The sequence below is a fragment of the Pecten maximus genome, chromosome 15 (assembly GCF_902652985.1).
Source record: "Pecten maximus chromosome 15, xPecMax1.1, whole genome shotgun sequence".
Lineage (NCBI taxonomy): Eukaryota > Metazoa > Mollusca > Bivalvia > Pectinida > Pectinidae > Pecten > Pecten maximus.
In genome coordinates, this window is record NC_047029.1 from 12,725,416 (window position 1) to 12,749,098 (window position 23,683).

The 23,683-nt window shown below is 35.3% G+C and overlaps 1 protein-coding gene across 3 annotated transcripts in view; it reads left to right on the forward strand.

The window, feature by feature from the left end:
- LOC117343882 (myoblast growth factor receptor egl-15-like) overlaps positions 1 to 18,862 on the forward strand; it is a 130,356-nt gene extending 111,494 nt beyond the window's left edge. For all 3 annotated transcript variants that reach the window (XM_033906429.1, XM_033906428.1, XM_033906430.1), the window contains 5 exons: positions 4,493 to 4,656; positions 11,938 to 12,061; positions 12,549 to 12,709; positions 13,203 to 13,785; positions 14,710 to 18,862. In XM_033906429.1, coding sequence (XP_033762320.1) covers positions 4,493 to 4,656; positions 11,938 to 12,061; positions 12,549 to 12,709; positions 13,203 to 13,785; positions 14,710 to 15,017 — 1,340 coding nt within the window. In that variant the 3' untranslated portion in view covers positions 15,018 to 18,862. The remainder of the gene's footprint in view (positions 1 to 4,492; positions 4,657 to 11,937; positions 12,062 to 12,548; positions 12,710 to 13,202; positions 13,786 to 14,709) is intronic.
- Positions 18,863 to 23,683: the final 4,821 nt, after the last annotated feature.

Here is a 23,683-nt window from a genome sequence, read left to right on the forward strand (position 1 = left end):
CTGTAGGTCGGCGATGAAGTACTCTATAAGGGAGATGATAGAATGGCCGTCGTTTCTGTAGGTTGGGGATGAAGTACTCTATAAGGGAGAGATGGTAGAATGGTCGTTGTTTCTGTAAGTTCGAGATGCAGTACTGTATAAGGGAGTTGGTTGAATGGCCGTCGTTTCTGTAAGTTGGGGATGAAGTACTGTATTAGGGAGATGATAGAATGGCCGTCGTTTCTGTAGGTCGGGGATGAATGGTAGTCGTCGTTTCTGTAGGTTGGGGATAAAGTACTGTATAAGGGAGATTGTAGAATGGCCGTCGTTTCTGTAGGTCGGGGATGAAGTACTGTATAAGGGAGATGGTAGAATGGTCATCGTTTCTGTAGGTTGAGGATGAAGTACTCTATAAGGGAGATGATAGAATGGCTGTCGCTTCTGTAGGTCGGCGATGAAGTACTCTATAAGGGAGATGATAGAATGGCCGTCGTTTCTGTAGGTTGGGGATGAAGTACTCTATAAGGGAGAGATGGTAGAATGGTCGTTGTTTCTGTAAGTTCGAGATGAAGTACTGTATAAGGGAGTTGGTTGAATGGCCGTCGTTTCTGTAGGTCGAGGATGAAGTACTGTATAAGGGAGATGATAGAATGGCCGTCGTTTCTGTAGGTCGGGATAAAGAACTGTATAAGGGAGATGGTAAATGGCCGTCGTTTCTGTAGGTCGGGGATGAATTACTGTATAAGGGAGAGATGGTAAATGGCCGTCGTTTCTGTAGGTCGGGGATGAAGTACTTTATATTAGGGAGATGGTAGAATGGCTGTCGTTTCTGTAGGTCGGGGATGAAGTACTTTATAAGGGAGATGGTAGAATGGCCGTCGTTTCTGTAGGTTGGGGAAGTACTGTATAAGGGAGATGGTAGAATGGCCGTCGTTGCTGTTGGTTTGGGATGAAGCACTGTATAAGGGTAAAAATAAATAGTAAACCTTAGTATTTTTTAAGGAATTCTGACCAAGTTCTAAATGCACATCTTTGGCAAAGAGAAATTGTTGTATAAGAAGTAGTGGTGGGGGGGGGGGGGGGGGGGGGAGAGGAGTCACAAGGCTGTAGAGGTGGGGGGGGGGGGGGGAGAGGAGTCACAAGGCTGTAGAGGTGGGGGGGGGGGGGAGAGGAGTCACAAGGCTGTAGAGGTGGGGGGGGGGGGGAGAGGAGTCACAAGGCTGTAGAGGTTAAATGATTCTCCAATACGATTATATACTTTATTATAAGTAGATCTAGAGTTCATGATCAAATTTTTCTGAAATATGGTTGGAGGGACATTTAGGACCCGAGAGACTTGACTATTGTATGACCATACACTGTCATCATTGTCATCACTGCCATGCATTGTTGAGCAGGAAACAGTCTTTGTGTGAGCTATTTCCTTGTTACAGAAAAAAAAAGATTATAACTTTACTGGAAGACTTTTGGTCAAATTGATTTTGTGTTTAATTATTCCTGGTTAGTTCACAGTTCTCCTTATCTTTATAAATATTGATAGCAACTCCAGCCTCGAATTGATCTTTAATTTGTGAAATGTACATGTCTAAACTCTCTCTGACTATATACCTATATATGTATACTTGTTGGTCTCTGGCTGGAAATGGAAACGGTGAGAAACACACAAGGTTAAAGCTTTGACATATTTCTAAAGATTTAAGAATGATAGCAACAGACTTATATATGAAACCAATAGGCAAGAAACTGCCAGAAAATCAATCCTTTCCTAGCTGGAGGTGTACTGGATCACAGAGAGCAGACGGCAGAATTTCTCTAAATATGGAGGTGCTTTCATTATACTCAGTTGGCATTTTGTATGATGTCTTGCATGTCATTTCAGCTCATCAACAGGTTTTTGAAAAAGATGATTTAGACAGTTTTTAATGGCCTCCACTGTGTTTCCTTTTAAACCACTGTGTCAGTTTCCTGGAATTAGATGCCAGAGAGAGTGCAATCTTTTGGTCGAAACGGATCATAGAGGGCCATTTTTTTAATGTGATTGTGATGTCATCATTTGCTTTCTTCTCGATCTTGTTGGCTTTTGATTCTGATCATGGTCGATTTCATGTCAAATACTGCAAAAATTTGATGGAGACTCCATCTTGCTCTTGACTTGTGTCTGGCCTGAAAACAGAAACTTAGGATGGAAAATTGTTATATTGATTTAGTGAGGACAGTTAGTGATAAGAAAGCGCAAAATGTCACCACATCAAGAAAAGTTTCATTCTTAAGATAATTACATGTCATCACATCATCGATATCAGTATTTCTCCTCGGTGTAACGGAAAATCAGGGGCAGACTTATATTCATGACTTGCATACGATTCCAGGCAAGTGGCGGTATCTACATATATATATATATATATATGTTGTCAGAATTGTGAAAAAAGAGAATTTTACGTAATCTTGTGTCCAAAGAATATACCAACATTATAACGAAGCCATAATTCTGACTATGAATCGATTAAACGATGGCAAGATACAGACTAAAATATAGATTTGTATGGAGAATAAGACCAGATGTTCTAGAAGAGTAAGCCTCTTCGACAACACCCGCCATACAAATCTAGGTCAAATCGACGACACCCGCCATACAAATCTAGGTCAAATCGACGACACCCGCCATAAAAAAATCTCGGTCAAATCGACGACACCCGCCATAATTAAATCTAGGTCAAATCCACAACACCCGCCATACAAATCTAGGTCAAGCTATATAAGTCACATGTCTGTAGAATTTTAAAGTCATGCAGCAGCCATCTTAAGCATTGGCAAGGTGATTGATCATTTGTCATGTTCTTCTTCAACTCCATCTTTTCCTCCCCTAGTTTTTTCTTCGCTTGGACTCTCCTAACACTTTCTTCAGACTCTCCAATCCCTTCCAGATCTCTCCGTCCAGCCCTTCCCTTCACCTCCACTTAGACTTGACCGTATTGAGACCTTTTGTCAGTCTCTTCAAATCCCTTTTAGATCCCTTAATCCCCTTCCCTCCCCTCCACCTCCACTTAGACTTGACCGTATTGAACACTTTTCTCAGTCTCTCCAATCCCTTGCAGATCCCTTAATTACCCTTCCCTCCCCTCCAACACTTGTAACTTAGACTGAGCCTGGAACATCCCCCATGTCCCTATCTTTTCCAAATTCTCCATATGCTTATGGCTGGTCAGTTTTATCAAGTCAGAATATTTTCTCGGTATAAAAATGTCAAATTTAACTATATAGTAATCTGTAACAAATGCTAATTTGTAATTAAAAGTCATATTATTCATGAAAATGAGGTCTCTGCATTCTCGAACAGACAGAAATCATCGTAGGATTGAAAAGTGATAACTTCAGAATGCCAAGCCAGTTATGACTTTTAGGATGTTCTTTGTACGAAATTTTTAATTTCATAATTTAAATGGAGTAGCTGTCAATAGTAATTGTAAACAATATGTGTCCAGTTTTCAGGCAAACAGCTCTCAAGGTGAATAACTGAATCTGATATATTAAGTAGAAATTGACAATTGTATTCCATCAACTCCTTATCATCATACTGATAATACTTACCAGTCAGTTTTAAACATATATAAATCGCATCTCTCATGTCAAGTTCAATGTAAAAGAAAGTTTCACACATTTTTTTTATTAGACATTATATACAGTACTTATATCAATTAAAATCACAAATGACTATTATGACAATGCATGGTATTAAATATTATGTTACAACCATATTTCCAAAATATTTCTCCATATCAACCTGGTATGGGTCAATGATAATATTCAGAGTAGGGTATGGGTTGTATCATGACCCCTTAATATCAAGCTTACTTACATATTTGATTAAGATATGGCGCAATATGGAATGAAAGAGTAAAAAATAAAATATATTGAAACCTAACATGCCTTAAATAGTCCCAGAATTATATATAGGATGGTTCAGGGATGGCTAACGGGCCTTGGGAACAGCTTGGTAATTGACAGTAATATGTTTGAGGAAGCATATAATGTAATTCTGAGTATAATGTATTAATCTGTGTGTTCGGTTGATGGATCGCCAGTGTTAGAACTACGTAAGAAATGGCATGGAGGAAAACATCAATTCTTAAATTGTGATGGAAAATTAAGGAAATCATTATCTTGCTTATATCAGATTGAAAACTATGTGTAACCATGGTGATAAAAACAGATTCGGATATCATAAAAGATTTAATCACGGTTATTAGTGCTGTGTTTGACAATTTCGATGGAGTATATATATACTACACAAAAATGTCCATGTCAGTTTTACAGCAAGATTGATAAAACAATGCTTATAACATTGTTACCCATGCATGGCAACAATACTTAGGACAATATTGTGTAGCAAAAAACTGTTCAACAATAGAACAAATTCTAGACTTGAATTTTTTAGTACTTGGTTATATGCTAAGGTGTAAATGTCTTGAAGTTCATTTGAAAGTCTTCCTTATAAACACTATTTTCTTTACAGCACCGTCCTGGCGCCAAGACTCCGCACCCTTTACTAACGACGCCATTGTAGCGAAGACAGAAAGCAGTAGTATCCGTCTCAATTGTGGAGCCAATGGAAAACCCAGACCTACTATTGAGTGGTACAAAGATGGAGAGGAATTTGATGTCAAAGCACGGAAAAAGGTATAGTGTAGTAGATTTGAATTTGTTTTCAACAGTTGGAGGATAATATCTATATTTATCATATGACTACCGTTATATACGGTGTCATAAACCCATCACATAAATTTTCTTTATGACACTAGTGTAATAACACCTTTCGCTAGCCTACGTACGCTGATTGGCTGGTTCCGTGAGAACTGTATTCATACGCGTTGGAACGACCTACTTCTTTTTACTACGACTCGTAAAAATGGCGACTAGTGCTTGTAAACTTTGAAAAAAAAATCAACTCAACGACAAATCGGTCTATTAGTATTAACAGAACATGTTGTACAATCAAAGATAAAATCCTTGATGTACACAGCCTAAGTTTTTTAAATTATATTTATACTATAAGATGTTAATTAGGCCAGAGACCTATATACTTTAGTACATAATGTATATAGGTCTCTGATTAGGCCTAGCAAACATCTATTTTATGACCCCTAGTAACATATTTTAACTCCGATAGAAAATTGCGGTTGCGTTGTCCGATGAGACATATCTAGTCTAGATTCTTTTCAAATAAACAAATAATAACATTATTTAATAAAATCCTCATGAAAAACGGCAATGTAGTTTGTTACAACTTGCCTTCAACGGTTACGCAGAATAACATGCTGACACTGTCGTCGACAAACACGTGTAATGTCAACACAAACAACACTGCCAACAAATCGGCATCCAACGTCGCTTTTCACGGCAGTCTGAACACAATGTTCAGTGGGAATATTCACGGTGGAACATTTCACATCTCCATAAACTCCCGCGAGGACGAAGATAAACACAAAGCAGTGAAAAGGCGCCGTACAATGGTTCTGTACGACAGCGACAGCGAATAGACATTTGTACAACGAAGCCTCCATTATCGCGCCAAGTGACGTCACGGCTTCGTCACATCAAAAACAGTCGCTCATGTACTTTCAAACTAAAATATTTTCGTCATTGTTTCAAACACCAAGGACAATTTATCTATTATAGATTAAATGAAAAAATGCTGAAATTTTGTTTTGAGACGTGTATTTAATAAAATGAATCCTTTTCAAGAGTCAGTTGTGTTAGAACTATTTCTTCTCTCGTCGGTATAATTGACCTACTTCGAAGGTTCGGGTGATTTGGTTGAGATGTGACGATTCAAGGCAAAAGAGAGAATCAGTTTTTAATGGGGAACGATGAACGAAAACGTCATATGATAAAAAGAATCTGTCATTCGTTTCCCTTCATATTAGATTTATGATACTCGTTAAGAATTTTTTATTTTTGCTCGCCAGAGGCTCGCAAAAATAAAAAATTCAAAACTCATATCATAAATCTAATATGAAGGGAAACTCATGACAGATCCTCTATATATATACTGGAAGGGCGAGCACAACATCCTAAAATGTATGAAATTTAAATTTTATGATGTGTGCTCAGTTGTTCATGATCTATCCAATGGTTTAGTTACACTGAATGATCCAGTCAACATAGCTGTACAGATGAGTACCAACATGTGCTGAGAAGTATGTCTTAGGGATGGGTCAGTGTGACTTGTAAATAGCTGACATATCTAGGACATGTGGGTCAGTGTGACTTGTAAATAGCTGACACATTCTAGAAGGTGTCGGTCAGTGTGACTTGTAAATAGCTGACATATCTAGGACATGTGGGTCAGTGTGACTTGTAAATAGCTGACATATCTAGGACGTGTGGGTCAGTGTGACTTGTAAATAGCTGACATATCTAGGACGTGTGGGTCAGTGTGACTTGTAAATAACTGACATATCTAGGACATGTGGGTCAGTGTGACTTGTAAATAACTGACATATCTAGGACATGTGGGTCAGTGTGACTTGTAAATAACTGACATATCTAGGACATGTGGGTCAGTGTGACTTGTAAATAGCTGACATATCTAGGACGTGTGGGTCAGTGTGACTTGTAAATAACTGACATATCTAGGACGTGTGGGTCAGTGTGGCTTGTAAATAACTGACATATCTAGGACATGTGGGTCAGTGTGACTTGTAAATAGCTGACATATCTAGGAGGTGTGGGTCAGTGTGACTTGTAAATAGCTGACATATCTAGGACGTGTGGGTCAGTGTGACTTGTAAATAGCTGTCACATTTAGAAGGTGTGGGTCAGTGTGACTTGTAAATAGCTGACATATCTAGGAGGTGTGGGTCAGTGTGACTTGGAAATAACTGACATATCTAGGATGTGTGGGTCAGTGTGACTTGTAAATAGCTGTCACATTTAGAAGGTGTGGGTCAGTGTGACTTGTAAATAACTGACATATCTAGGATGTGTGGGTCAGTGTGACTTGTAAATAACTGACATATCTAGGAGGTGTCGGTCAGTGTGACTTGTAAATAGCTGACATATCTAGGACATGTGGGTCAGTGTGACTTGTAAATAGCTGACATATCTAGGAGGTGTGGGTCAGTGTGACTTGTAAATAGCTGACATATCTAGGAGGTGTGGGTCAGTGTGACTTGTAAATAGCTGACACATATAGGACGTGTGGGTCAGTGTGACTTGTAAATAGCTGACATATCTAGGAGGTGTGGGTCAGTGTGACTTGTAAATAACTGACATATCTAGGACATGTCGGTCAGTGTGACTTGTAAATAGCTGTCACATTTAGGACATGTGGGTCAGTGTGACTTGTAAATAGCTGACATATCTAGGACGTGTGGGTCAGTGTGACTTGTAAATAGCTGACATATCTAGGAGGTGTGGGTCAGTGTGACTTGTAAATAGCTGACATATCTAGGACGTGTGGGTCAGTGTGACTTGTAAATAGCTGACATATCTAGGAGGTGTCGGTCAGTGTGACTTGTAAATAGCTGACATATCTAGGAGGTGTGGGTCAGTGTGACTTGTAAATAACTGACATATCTAGGAGGTGTGGGTCAGTGTGACTTGTAAATAGCTGACATATCTAGGACATGTGGGTCAGTGTGACTTGTAAATAACTGACACATCTAGGACATGTGGGTCAGTGTGACTTGTAAATAACTGACACATCTAGGACGTGTGGGTCAGTGTGACTTGTAAATAACTGACACATCTAGGACGTGTGGGTCAGTGTGACTTGTAAATAACTGACACATCTAGGACGTGTGGGTCAGTGTGACTTGTAAATAACTGACACATCTAGGACGTGTGGGTCAGTGTGACTTGTAAATAACTGACACATCTAGGACGTGTGGGTCAGTGTGACTTGTAAATAACTGACATATCTAGGACGTGTGGGTCAGTGTGACTTGTAAATAGCTGACATATCTAGGAGGTGTGGGTCAGTGTGACTTGTAAATAGCTGTCACGTTTAGGACATGTGGGTCAGTGTGACTTGTAAATAGCTGTCACATTTAGGACATGTGGGTCAGTGTGACTTGTAAATAACTGACATATCTAGGACATGTGGGTCAGTGTGACTTGTAAATAACTGACATATCTAGGACATGTGGGTCAGTGTGACTTGTAAATAACTGACATATCTAGGACGTGTGGGTCAGTGTGATTTATAAATAACTGACACATCTAGGAGGTGTGGGTCAGTGTGACTTGTGAATAGCTGACATATCTAGGAGGTGTGGGTCAGTGTGACTTGTGAAAAGCTGACATATCTAGGAGGTGTGGGTCAGTGTGACTTGTGAATAGCTGACATATCTAGAAGGTGTGGGTCAGTGTGACTTGTGAATAGCTGACATATCTAGGAGGTGTGGGTCAGTGTGACTTGTGAATAGCTGACATATCTAGGACATGCTTCTTTGGCTAAGTTAAAAGAGTCAATCAACGAGCCAAATGGATATTTTGACTGTAATAATTAAGCAATATTTTGTTTTAGATCTAGTTTTCTAAAAATAAATTATAAAAACAGCAGCATAGACTTGACACAGTTGTATTATAGACTTGACACAGTTGTATGATAGCCTTGACACAGTTGTATGATAGACTTGACACAGTTATATGATAGACTTGACACAGTTGTATGATAGACTTGACACAGTTGTATGATAGCCTTGACACAGTTGTATTATAGACTTGACACAGTTATATGATAGACTTGACACAGTTGTATGATAGACTTGACACAGTTATATGATAGACTTGACACAGTTGTATGATAGACTTGACACAGTTATATGATAGACTTGACACAGTTATATGATAGACTTGACACAGTTGTATGATAGACTTGACACAGTTATATGATAGACTTGACACAGTTATATGATAGACTTGACACAGTTATATTATAGACTTGACACAGTTATATGATAGACTTGACACAGTTATATGATAGACTTGACACAGTTGTATGATAGACTTGACACAGTTATATGATAGACTTGACACAGTTATATGATAGACTTGACACAGTTGTATGATAGACTTGACACAGTTATATTATAGACTTGACACAGTTATATGATAGACTTGACACAGTTGTATGATAGACTTGACACAGTTGTATGATAGACTTGACACAGTTATATGATAGACTTGACGCAATTGTATGATAGACTTGACACAGTTGTATGATAGACTTGACACAGTTGTATGATAGACTTGACACAGTTATATTATAGACTTGACACAGTTATATGATAGACTTGACACAGTTGTATGATAGACTTGACACAGTTATATTATAGACTTGACACAGTTATATGATAAACTTGACACAGTTGTATGATAGACTTGACACAGTTATATGATAGACTTGACACAGTTGTATGATAGACTTGACACAGTTGTATGATAGACTTGACACAGTTATATGATAGACTTGACACAGTTGTATGATAGACTTGACACAGTTATATGATAGACTTGACACAGTTATATGATAGACTTGACACAGTTGTATGATAGACTTGACACAGTTATATGATAGACTTGACACAGTTATATGATAGACTTGACACAGTTGTATGATAGACTTGACACAGTTATATTATAGACTTGACACAATTGTATGATAGCCTTGACACAGTTGTATGATAGACTTGACACAGTTATATGATAGACTTGACACAGTTGTATGATAGACTTGACACAGTTGTATGATAGACTTGACACAGTTATATGATAGACTTGACACAGTTGTATTATAGACTTGACACAGTTATATGATAGACTTGACACAGTTGTATGATAGACTTGACACAGTTATATGATAGACTTGACACAGTTATATGATAGACTTGACACAGTTGTATGATAGACTTGACACAGTTATATGATAGACTTGACACAGTTGTATGATAGACTTGACACAGTTATATGATAGACTTGACACAGTTATATGATAGACTTGACACAGTTGTATGATAGCCTTGACACAGTTGTATGATAGACTTGATACAGTTATTTATTTATTTATTTTTTTACTTTTTTTTTTAAAAGTTGTATGATATATTTGACACAGTTGGATATTAGACAGTTATTTAGACTAAGTTGAAAAAAAGGAATACTTTTGAATGATCATTCGTTTTAGTTTGACAGGAAAGAATTTCTGAATTTTATATTTGAATATAAAAACAAATATTTAAATGACTGAAAGTGCTGAGATATTTTGCACTTTTGCTGTTTAGAAATTGGTCATGAATTTATGAGTAGCATATAATGAGATGGATGAATCAGATGTAAAAGTACACCACACACATGCTTCTCAAATTGAACTAAGTAAGTTGAAACACAATAGAAATCATTGTCATAGATGTAGTGGTCTACGGTATCGACTACTGACAAGAAAGTTAGGAATAGGATCCTTCGAAACTTTATTACTTCTGGTCATGTGAGAAAACAGTATTACCATCAATATTCGTATCTTTAATAGGCTGAAATCAACACCAGTAAAAACAACAGAGTTTGCATGTAAAGATTATAGTTGTAGAAATATGATCAGGTTATGGAATGGAGTTGATCAGGTTAAAGGAGAACTATCATATAGGGTTAGGTTGTAAACTCTGGATCATATAGACAGCTGACGGAACCGATATTGATTTCATATTGTCTCAAATGCAATTATTCAAATGTAATATATGATATTGCAGTTTACTGTGGGCGAATTTTTTTTACAGATATTGAGACACAAATGTTTCTGTTAAAGTATGAGGATAGGTTCGGAGAAAACATGAAGTGTAAGATGAAATTTTTTGTGAGGGTTTTTTTTTTTTTGATGATAGAGAAGTTTCAAAAATATTTCAGTATCAAAAATATTTCAGTATCTTGACAAAACCTGTTCTGTCTACTGAATTCAGTACTAGTGCCCTGTTACAAAGGAACCATCACTGTCCCCAAACTTAATCATCTATGACAAAGCCAGCAGATTTAGTAATGCATTGACATTAAGTAATTCACTCGTTTATATATATGGTCATACAGCAAATTTTGACCAAACCCTTTCAGAGCCCAGATCTGGTATACAACATGACAGGTTATTTGTTGTTTATGTGATGGGAGTAAATGAGTTTTCACACGTTAACATTCCATGGATGATTATTAGGATATATGAGGAAGTCAGAAATGGATGACTAACAGAAATAAAAAGGATAATGTTTTGGAAAAAAAGAAAGAGATGAATTATTTAGGATTAATGTTGTCCAGTATGGATATCATTTACCCTAGTAGTTGTGGACCTAAATCAAGCTGTCTGAGGAATTATTAGCCAGCAGTGTGTCATGGTGTCAATCCAGTAGCAGTTACCTTGTCAAAGTGTTGTAATTTGTTTTATTATCTGAAGTAAGTTTTGCAGTAAAAAAAATGTCCTCCATCAACATGAAGGTTTGTACAGGCCTGGAATACGTCCTCAAAACAAGGCCCAGACTTGAATAACCTTGAAAATGATGTAAAAACACAGATTTTAAGTCTTAAAAATTCCTTGAAAATGACGAAAAAGTCCTAAAAACAGATTCTGAGACTTCGAAATGATGAAGAAGTCATGAAAACAAAGATTTTAAATTTTAAAAGCTTTGAAAATGATTAAAAAAAACCTAAAACTGTCCAGTTTAAAAAAAAAAAATTCAGGAGATTAAGGCATTAAATTTAGCATTATTTTTGTAATAAATAATAATTGATATCAAGGGCTGTATGATTGTCTTGGTCAGCCCAGATTTTAATGAAATTGACAAGTACAGATAGATTGGTCATTATGCTACAGTGATGACCAGTTGTTTGGTCAGTACCGGAGTGAAGTGTTTTGCAATTTTGCCCCAAATTGTAATAAACTAACAGGAAAATGAATATTTACTGTCGTTCTTTTTGCAGTCAAGGATGCACAGATATTCTTTAATAATGAATGGTGCCACAACGGATGACAATGGCGATTACAGGTGTGTGGTGACGAACCCAGCTGGAGTGATTGAGTTTACCTTCAGAGTGGATATTGTCAGTGAGTATAAATATATGTACCAGAAGATATGATTGGCTGTTGAATTTCTATGTATATACCAGAAGATATGATTGGCTGTTGAATTTCTATGTATGTACCATAAAATATGATTGGCTGTTGAATTTCTATGTATATACCGTAAATATGATTGGTAGTAGAATTCCTATACATGTATATATAAATATACAGTACAATTTGATTGGCTGTAGACTTTCTATACAATAAAATATGATTGGCTGTAGAATTTCTATACAATAAAATGTGATTGGCTGTAGAATTTCTATACAATAAAATTTGATTGGCTGTAGAATTTCTATACAATAAAATTTGATTGGCTGTAGAATTTCTGCAGTAAAATTTGATTGGCTGTAGAAGTTCTATACAATAAAATATGATTGGCTGTAGAATTTCTATCAGTAAAATATGATTGGCTATAGAATTTCAAATTGAATTGTATTTTCTAACTTTCTCACTATTACCCCCACAGAACAATCTGTCGACCTTGACATTGAGGCTCCCCAGAATGTGACGGTACGAGAAGGAGAGGATGCTATGTTTGTCTGTCGGGCCCGGAATGTTCCTGACGCTACGATTCAGTGGGTAAAATCTAACAATGGGTCAGGAAATACAGACGATCGATATCCTCAGGTAAGTTACTGATACAACACAGGTGACAATATCTAACAATGGGTCAGGAAATACAGACGATCGATATCCTCAGGTAAGTTACTGATACGACACAGGTGACAATATCTAACATGGGCACTGTTTTAGATTTAGAAAGAAAAGTAGTCAATCAAATTTTTTAAACATATTTGAATAGTAAATTAGAAAGCAGTACATTTAATAAAGATTTTTTATTACATTTTTGCCAGTGAAATATAGAAATTTATCAAACTAATAAAAGCAGCTATGAACAGTGAAAATATAAGTTTTGCAGTGAAAATATAAGTTTTCTGTTTTTGACCAACCAGAGCTAACCTTTGTATTTACTTCGTATGACAGAATATTTCGATATTTTGTCATACTCGTGAAATATATGTTATATTAAACGGGAAACCATTCAATATCCTCTGTCTTTTGGGTAGTTTTTCAATAAATATATGTTTGCAATAAAACATTTGCGGTTTTGTTTACGCAGCATCTGACGCCAAACTCTGAAGGGGAGTTAATCATCAGCGATGTCACACCGAGTCATAGTGGTAAATACACGTGCTGGATCGGAACATATTACACAATCATCGATCGTCATGTCTGGTTGACGGTCATAGCCAAACCAACAACTTCTACAACCACGACAACAACCACCACGACAACCACTACCACCACGACAACCACACCAGCTCCAACAACAACAACAACCACAATGGAGCCAACAACAACCATAACACCAGCGCCAACAACCATGGTCCCCACGACAACGACCTTCCGTGATACGACCTTTGACTTTGGAGATCTTGATTTTGACAACATGGGTAATGAGAAAAAGCGAAAGAAGGATAAAAAGAAGAAGAACAAGAAAAATAAGGATAAGAAAAATAAAAAGAATAAGGATAAAAAGAGGAAAAACAAGAAAGACAGAGAGAGGAAGAAACAACAGAGGGAACGCACAAGGATAGAGGAAGATCTATACTCACTTGATCCCAAAGTTGTTGACAGATATAACATCCCTGATTTCTCAAATTATGGTGGATTGGAAAACTTCCCTAAGGAGGATCAGTATGGTAGGTTGGAATAGCATAAAACATTGAATGTACACTAGCTATCAGACTCAGATTTCTACCTCCTTTTCAAAAGAGTTATGCTACTATTTTATGGGTGGTATTTTGCACCTGATGACATTTGAGTGGGGGTAACACACTTGCCTTTCACCGAGAGCCGGGGTTCGATTCCCCAATTGTGTACAGTTAGACAAAATCTCTGTCTGTGTTTGGGGAATATATAATTAGCTAAAGTCTCTGCCTGTGTTTTGGAAGTGTACAATTAGCCAAAGTCTCTGTTTGGGGAGTGTACAATTAGCCAAATTCTCTGTTTGGGGAATGTACAATTAGCTAAAGTCTCTGTCTGTGTTTTGGGAGTGTACAATTAGCCAAATTCTCTGTTTGGGGAATGTACAATTAGCTAAAGTCTCTGTCTGTGTTTTGGAAGTGTACAATTAGCCAAATTCTCTGTTTGGGGAGTGTACAATTAGCCAAATTCTCTGTTTGGGGAGTGTACAATTAGCTAAAGTCTCTGTCTGTGTTTTGGGAGTGTACAATTAGCCAAATTCTCTGTTTGGGGAGTGTGCAATTAGCTAAAGTCTCTGTTTGGGGAGTGTACAATTAGCCAAATTCTCTGTTTGGGGAATGTACAATTAGCTAAAGTCTCTGTCTGTGTTTTGGAAGTGTACAATTAGCCAAATTCTCTGTTTGGGGAGTGTACAATTAGCTAAAGTCTCTGTCTGTGTTTGGGGAGTGTACAATTAGCCAAATTCTCTGTTTGGGGAGTGTACAATTAGCCAAATTCTCTGTTTGGGGAGTGTACAATTAACTAAAATCTCTGTCTGTGTTTAAGGAATGTACAATTAGCCTAATTTCCTATGTTTGGGGAATGAACAATTAGCTAAAATCTCTTGTTTCGTCATTGATAATGAATTATTTTTGTTTCAGATTTTGACAATGAGCTTCCATCTACACCAGAACCCTACGATAACCATGGAACCGGTAATGACGATATTGACTACGATCATAGCGACGAGATGGACCTTGTCCGTAACCATGATATAACTGTGAGTTCATCATCTGGTGACAAGAAACCTTCAAAATCGACCAATCAGAAAGACCTCAGCATGATGACTATTTATATCATTGTTGGCTCCGTGGCTGGAGGTGTCTTGTTGGTTGGCCTCGTGGCAATAATTGTTGCCGTTTGTTGTAATCGGATAGAGGACGGCGGTTATAAATCAACATCAGTGTAGGGCAACCAAAGGGAGATAACCCTCTCAAAGGGAGACAATTCATAAGGGAGATCATCATTCATCTTGCTGATAAGTTGAATAGCTGGGTATCTATAGGAACTTAAAACATGTGCGATGGAAATCAACGAAGATTGCTCCAAACCTTGATGATTGATGAGGAAGGAGAACAAAGATAATTATATGATGACCAGTCATTTTGGTAATATTTTTATATTTCATGTTTCCTGAATATCACGAAGCTCAAATCTAATCAGTTTTAGTTTTGTTCATTTGCTCGACATGCTGGATTTCTGGGACTTTACCCGGATTATTTCATCGGTGGTAAAGTGACTTGACTACTGCCTAAACACAAAGTGTTCATATACTCCCGCTCCTCATCTAAAGACACGCAGTTGTGATTTGACACTGACATTAGTTATTGGTAACAGTTTAGGATCCGAGGGAACTGCATATGACATCACTCAAGGTCATACAGAGGTCAACATGCATCATCTGCTGATTAATATATATATATATATACATATAGTAGAATGTATATAAAATATTTTGTGTTTAGAAACAAATTTGCATAATAATACATGAATATCATGAATATTCATCTCTGTACAGTAACTAATGCATATTCATTTGTTGTGACCAGGAAGAAGCAAGTGAAGGATGGACAGTATTATATAGTTTCTGTACATGGTGTTGACCAAAGAACTTTATATTGATATGTGCAATATAAACTACAATACTGTGTTTACATTACTGGAATGTAGAATTATCAATTCTGAACATTCGTTAAATTCAAGTTTTATTTTTCAAAACTTATGAAGAATATATATATGATGTACGTTGAAGTGTACATGCATTACAATGTGTTGCTCCTCCTTCAATTTCAAATTATTGCCAGAAGTTCTCAGACGTGAGATGTGAAGATTGAAGTTGAACACAGGAGCCACGAGCAAGGGATAAGTGACCAGATCACATATCCAGGCGGATTGGATAGACTCTTCGTGTACATGTTGCATGCATATATAGTGTTTCATCTGTCATTTTCATTATCATCGAACATTTCTGTCTATAGAACGTGGAAATTCATTTGTTGATTTTCTTTTGTCTTACAGAATAATTTTCCTAGCTAGTTTATATTGTGAGAACATTAAATTGTTTTTCTAAAGAAATTACTGAAATCAAAATATTTCTTAACTATTTCAAAAGTTGGTAAGTAAGATGAAGATTATAGCCTTACATTAAGGCGTTAAATGTAACGGCCAATAGATGGTTAATGAGTTTTGTATTTACGTTCCCCAGTCTTTCTCCTTCTCATCTTAGTATTTATGTAACATTTCCCCTTCCCCATATCCGTGTCCCAGCCTACATCCCCTTTAATTCCTCGTCCCTTCATGATGTCCCTATCCTATGTCCCTTCCCAATGTCCCCATCCTATGTCCCTTCTTGACGTCCCCATCCTGTGTCCCTTTCTGATGTCCCCATCCTATGTCCCTTTCCGATGTCCCCATTCTTTAGTCATTTGTAATGTGGTTGGTTATTCTTTAGCAGTTGTTTGTGTATAGATATTGTTGAGATTAGTTGGTGCTATTTTGTTATTGTATGTATACATATTTAAATAAATCGTCAGGTTTTGATTGGACCAGAGAATCGATTGAGGAACAACCCCAGAAATCAGTTGAATTCTCGGGCGATGTCAAGGGCTTGACAGAAACTGTTCTGAGGGCTGAGATGTCTCAAGGATGAAAGATTTTCTTATCAAATCCAAAAATGTTTTGGCAATAAAGAAATAAATACATGAGCTAAAACCCAGTTATAGAGCAAAAAGTATTGGTATTAAAATCTTCTGATTTTTTGTTACATTTCCCCCCAGTATTTTAGCCTTCCCAATAGTGGTTGTATTTATTCAACACAAAGATCAAATTACTTATTGCAAACAGCTTGTTAAAAGGGAATCAAATCTCGCCACATTTTTCTCAAGCAAAAGAAAGTTCCAAGTTGATAACACTTTCAGGTAGTTCCTCCTGGTAATATTTTTTACCAGAAGTGTGTCGTATACTATCGACGTTAAAAAACATGTACATGTATTTCAAACCTTTTATCTATGTTCAAGCAACAAAGATGATTGACTGTCGAAGAGCTAGAGTGCTGTACACAAATGGTAGAACAGCCATGTACTAAATGGTGGAACAGCCAGTTACTAAATGGTAGAACAGCCATTTACTGAATGGTGTAACATGTACAGCCAGTTAATAAATGGTAGAACAGCCATGTACTTAATGGTAGAACAACCAGTTACTAAATGGTAGAACAGCCAGTTACTAAATGGTAGAACAGCCATTTACTGAATGGTGGAACAGCCATTTCTTAAGGAAACAAAGAAATGTTTTTCAATAGTTACCCATTTTTGTCCGGAAACAAATATCTGTAGGAACACAATTTAGAAACTTCGATTTTATTGAAATAAAATTTGATCTTATATAACATGGTCCGGTGTAAATGGTATGGACCCAGTTTCCATTTGGAAATAATTCATCAGCAATATAGGTCCTTTGAGTTGTTAGATTTAGATGCTGTATGTACGTTTATGTAAATATAAACCCTTTATGATATACTCCTTGATAAGTGATCAGTTGACATATATTTCTACAACATTGTAATCAACTCTATTTATATCACATACGGTATAAATACTGGAAGCGTTTTCATTGGTTGAAAATTACTTCTTTATGTTTTCTATCCTTATTTAAATGAGAGTTGTCTTGATGCCATCATTCTCGGAATGATCGGAAACTGGAATCGTATATTGTAACACAATATCCGACTGATCATTCTGAGGACTAATGCGATGGTTGCTTCATATTTATCTTATTTTTGTTCATTTTCAAATCATAGAAAGGCTGTCGTTGTGCTGTTTTCCGACAGTTTGAAAATCAAATGACTGCCAATTTCCAGCCCTTGTATTGGGAATGTCTATCGACATATACAAATCGTCAGGGGACACTAGAATCATTGTAAGTGAATTATCTATGTCTCAAATCATATAGTCATCATAACAATAAGTCTTGTTGTTTCTTAGCTCTTGTAGTATTTGACAATCATCAAAATATTTTATAATATCTTTTTTTATTTATATCTGTGTAAGTATTTATAGAAACTTATGTGTTTGCTCTCTGGTTTGAATGTCATTTTGAACTGGCGTTTATTTACAATATACGGTCTATAATTTAAAACAGTGCATTCTGTGCTTATGAGGATAGTTGTCCATGTTATACCAAAATACTCTTGTTTCAGAACGAGGCTCTTAGAGATTTTTGTTTTGTTTGACAACTGCAAAAGTTACAATCAAAGTTTAGGGAAAGACATTGCATAAATTTTAGAAGATTTTTTTTTTTTTTGAGAAAAATACATTTAAATAAAGGTCACTTTTTAAAACATAATATCTTCTGCATGAAAAAATTATCACTTTGACTTTTGAAAGTAGCAGTCAGATTCAGCAGGAGAAAAAAGGCCAGGAAAGTGTCATCTCTTAAAAAAGGTTTTGCTTAATATCAGATTTTGTGAGACTGTTTATGAGAAGAATTTAATATTCAAAGCTCAACAGGGGATCTTATTTAGACCAAAAAGGTCTTGCTAAGTACAACTTTGAAGCATATTTCAAAGCACAATCCTTAAGCATCGTTCTGAGTTCAAAAGAAAAATATTGATCTGACAGAATGTTGAAATGTATTTGTATCTCAGTAGAAGTTTATATTGTATAAAAGCTACAAATGCTGACTGTGTGATTATGTTTTTTTTATGTATTTTATCTGAACCCTGTATATTAATGTAAGTCACTATTCACTCATTTACTGAATGTTTTGTATTGTTTTCATTCATAGTTATAAAATTATGTTAGAATGAAAAAAATGACAAAAAATTTATCGGCACCTACACAAAATCTAGGCCATTGATACAATGTATAATGAACTTGACCCTGGTTTGAGATATATTCATGAATGTATAGAAGGATATAAGGACATATCTGAAATTGACCAGGTATGAATTTGGTCTAAAATAAAACCAACTGTTACCAGAGACCTATATACTATAGTATATAGGTCTCTGCTGTTACCAAAGAAACATTCTTCAAAATTGACATTAATTTATTTTATGTAAACAAGTTGGATTTATGTATTATGGATTGGCATATGAAATAAATGTTGGTCTCATTTCTATTGGCTAATTTAATTTCAGAGCTTTTAAGAATTTAAGTGCAATTTAACAAGCACTCTGAAATCCTGGTTTATCTTATTTTGCAAGTGAGCCAATTTTTCATCTCTGTGGTGTTGAATGATTTTATGATAATTCTTGTTTCATTATCTGATAAAAATTTTCCCTTGAGTCTTAAAAGTTCTATACATTCATTTTATATCTGCTAATAAATAGTTAACAGTTGCTATAGAAACAGCTATTTATAACTGGCTTCATTAGCATATTGTTAGTTATATAAAGCCATAGAATCAGCACAGATTTGAGAGTGTATGTGAATAAGTTATAGAGGACACCAGGTCTTGTCCAGTGTGTCACCTCGATAGATTCAAGGTTAAACGTCACCATAAATATCTTCTAACTTAATATCTTACATATCTTTGATGTTCCTTCTGTTGCTCAAAATTGATATATTTCGAAACAACAAAAAGTAAATGAATACAATTCCAGCAGCAAGTTACAGAGTCAAAATGGCCAGACCTTGCTGCTCAAAAATATCAAAATTGACCATGCCAAGGGAAGTAACTCTTAATCAAAAAAGAAATGTGGAAGTCTTATGTGTGTTAAATTATTTCTTTACTTAAGTCTCTCATCATGGTAGTCATGACCTTTAGACCACATATTACAGGGATGTTAATGGGCAGGCCACTGGTTAAAAATGTTTTAATTTTTTTTTTGTAGTTTCCAGTTAAACGTTTACATTTATTATTCAGGCATGATAAAATATGATAACACCGAGGCAATTCAAATAGTTATATTGTTAAGTATTTTATGTTTAAAGGATGAAAGACTATAAGACATCATTATGCATATTATGGCTTTAGAAAAAAAATCCAGTAAGATTATTTATGTTACATTGGTGACACTAGCTGGATTATTGCTCGTAACTTTTACTTTCAAAAGAATATCAGGGATTATCACAAATTAGATTACAGTAATTTTGGAATATAGAAAATGTTCACTGTGTCACATACTTATATCAGAATAGGGCTAGTGTCTTGTTAACTCATTCAATTTTTCCAAAATTCAGGGTACAGTTGTAGATAAGAAAAGTAATGTCCATTTATAAATAGTAGAATAATTCTAGTAAATGTACCATTCATTGTTTTCGCCCCTTGCACTCTTACTGGAGCATTTTATTTTAATTTCTGATATTCAGATGTAATTAATTAAATTCATTAACACAAGCAAACTGTTTTGGACATTTGAATAATTCTGTGACATTGAATATTTATTTTAAATTTCATTTATTTGTGGTAAAGTTTTCATTTGATTCTATTCAAAACAACTTTGGTAAAGTATATATATAGACTTCAATTATGATGAACAACCACAAAAAGCTCAGTTTCTTAATTCAGCCACCAAATATATATGTGAAAGATATGCCCTGGTCAGCAAAAATCAGTCTATAAAATATCATTTAACAAAATTCAATTACTACACATGATGCACTATTGTATAATTTTCCATTGTGAATGATAAGCTCAATAATGATTTCTTTGATTATCAATGTATTTAATTGATTAATTAATTGATGTATGTGTGATTATTGTGGTTCTACATCCAGATTACTAATTGGTTGTCGCAGTAGGGCGAATGTTAGATTAAAAAGAAAACAATTTGTTTTGTATCCATGTTAGTTAAATATCAATATTCAAGTCATATGTGATCAACATTCAGTCCAATAATTAAACTGTCTGATATTAAAGACTCATTAAGTGTTGTTTTTATATGTGTGGCGCCATCTGGAGGAAAACAAGAGAAATTCAGTACTCGATCAACATGGAATGCTCTCTGAAAAGTCATTGTAACTCACTCTGCGAGATGGTATTCATGAGTTCATGAATGTTCATGAATCATTCATGAACTTTTAAGAATACTGTATTTGATTCATGAAAAAATGTTCATGAATATTCATCAAATACCTCTCATGAACTTTTATGAATAATTTTACAAATTCATTAAGATTCATGATCGTTCATCATATGTGATTATGAACTGTTCATGAATTTTCATGCATTGATGATATTCATTAAAATTCATCAAAATGAATAAAATAGTAAGAACAGTTGATAATGAATTTTGAAGAAGTTTAATGAATGAGAATTTTACTTTAAAATCGAACATTTTCTTGAATAAAAAAATACCTTACATTTTAAATTGAATAACTTAAACTTAATATCTAAAATGTTTTTAAATTTCCATGTCTATATTACAATTTTGTTGTTAGCTTTAAAGAAGAATAAGGAAACTGTACAGGCTTACTAAACCCCTTTATAATAAGAAAACTTAAAATGTCCCACCAAATTTTCCCTGCCCAATAACTTCTAGCAGGAGAGTTCCAATACATGGCAGCCATGAGGCTTTTCTCACACAGATGAACAACATGTTATTTTACAAATGAAGGGAAGTATTTATCTTTGATACCTGGTTAGTGATCAATACAAGACTACCAGGAAAAGAAACATTTAACTCTGGAAGTATGTCAACCTGTTTATAGGTAAGAATTAACTTAAAACCAATCACCATGCATGTGACCTAAATTTACAAAGTGCACATAATATTCAAACAGCTTTGGCATTTCTTAAATTGCATTGCCCATTTAACTAAATTGTACAAACATACATCATATGTTCAATGAGAATTAATGCAATAATGAACATAAATCACTCTTATCTGAAGAATATTAAAATGATTTTGGGTCCACATGATTGTGTACAATACCCATTTCAAGCAGTTATAAATTTGAAACAAGTTATGGATCAATTTGAATACAATTTTTAATGGAAGGACTACAAGGATATTGTCAAACATGCATAATGATACAGTTCATGATGAACTTTGATGAAATTAACTGGTAAAATGCATGCAAATTCATTTTCTAAATACCGGTAAGTTCACATAACTCATGAATGTTCATGATTTAAAAAAAAAATTATTTTGGATTGTCATTTCATTCATGAATTAATCATGAATTGTCACGAATAGAAAAGTTCATGAATATTCATGAACTATGACGATTTGATGAATGAAAATCTTGATTTAAGGATTAATGAATGTTAATGAAATATTTCATTCATGAATATTCATCATAGTTTTAAGTTCATGAATATTCATGAACTAATCATTGTCATGAATAAAAATGTCCTTGAGTATTCATCATAGTTTTAAGTTCATGAATATTCATGAACTAATCATGAATTGTCATGAATGAAAAAGTTCATGAGTATTCATCATAGTTTTAAGTTCATGAATATTCATGAACTAATCATGAATATTTTCATGAACATAATTGGAAAAAATATTCATGAAGTTTTCAGTTCATTAATTTCATGAAAATATTAATTAATAAATCAAGAATATTCATGAATTTTATTCATGAATAATTCATGAACTTTTCATGAATGTTCATGAATGTTCATGAATTATTTATAATCATTTCACAAGGTTGAAATTAAGCAAAATTGTGTAAAATGATCAAAGCATCTCACAAATAACTGTCCTAAACTACACCTGGTCACTTGACACCGAATGCCAGGTATTTGACAAACTGGACCCAAAATGGGTAAACAATGCATCATCTTGCCATCCGAGATACAGCTGTATATCCTCGAGGAACATTGAATACCTTCAATCCACGAGAGTGATCGGCTCAATCAAGCATCTTGGGTGATTAAGTTATCAATATATTAAACAGCAGATCTATATAACATAAAGTCATTCTGGTGAGACTTGTATACTTTGGACAATATCTTAATAAAACAATAAAAGGAAATCAGAAAAGGCACAGAACTGACCCACTTACTATTAAACAGGAAAAACATGAAAAGTGATGACTACCTATGGTATAGATAACTTGTAATAAGTTTCGTATATAATCAAATTTCTTTATACCCAGGGGAGAACAATATTTACGTCCGACCCAGATTTTCCTTTGAAGAAATCAAATCTTTTATACTTGGAGAAGGAACAGAAAAATTAAGATCACAAAGGCACAACTGTAAAAGAGGAGAGAATAGGTCACCTTACTAGCTCAGACTAGTTGACTTTGCCTTCAGCCTAGTGGTAGGATGTGGAGAGTATATGTCACCTTACTAGCTCAGACTAGTTGACTTTGCCTTCAGCCTAGTGGTAGGATGTGGAGAGTATAGGTCGCCTTACTAGCTCAGACTAGTGGGAATTTCCCTTTAGCCTAGTGGTAGGATGTGGAGAGTATAGGTCGCCTTACTAGCTCAGACTAGTGGGAATTTCCCTTTAGCCTAGTGGTAGGATGTGGAGAGTATAGGTCGCCTTACTAGCTCAGACTAGTGGGAATTTCCCTTTAGCCTAGTAGGATGTTCGCTTGGAAAGCGAGAGGTTGCTAATTCAAAGCCCAGCAAGAGCAGGGTTATATTCATTACTCCTTCCTATCACACAACTAC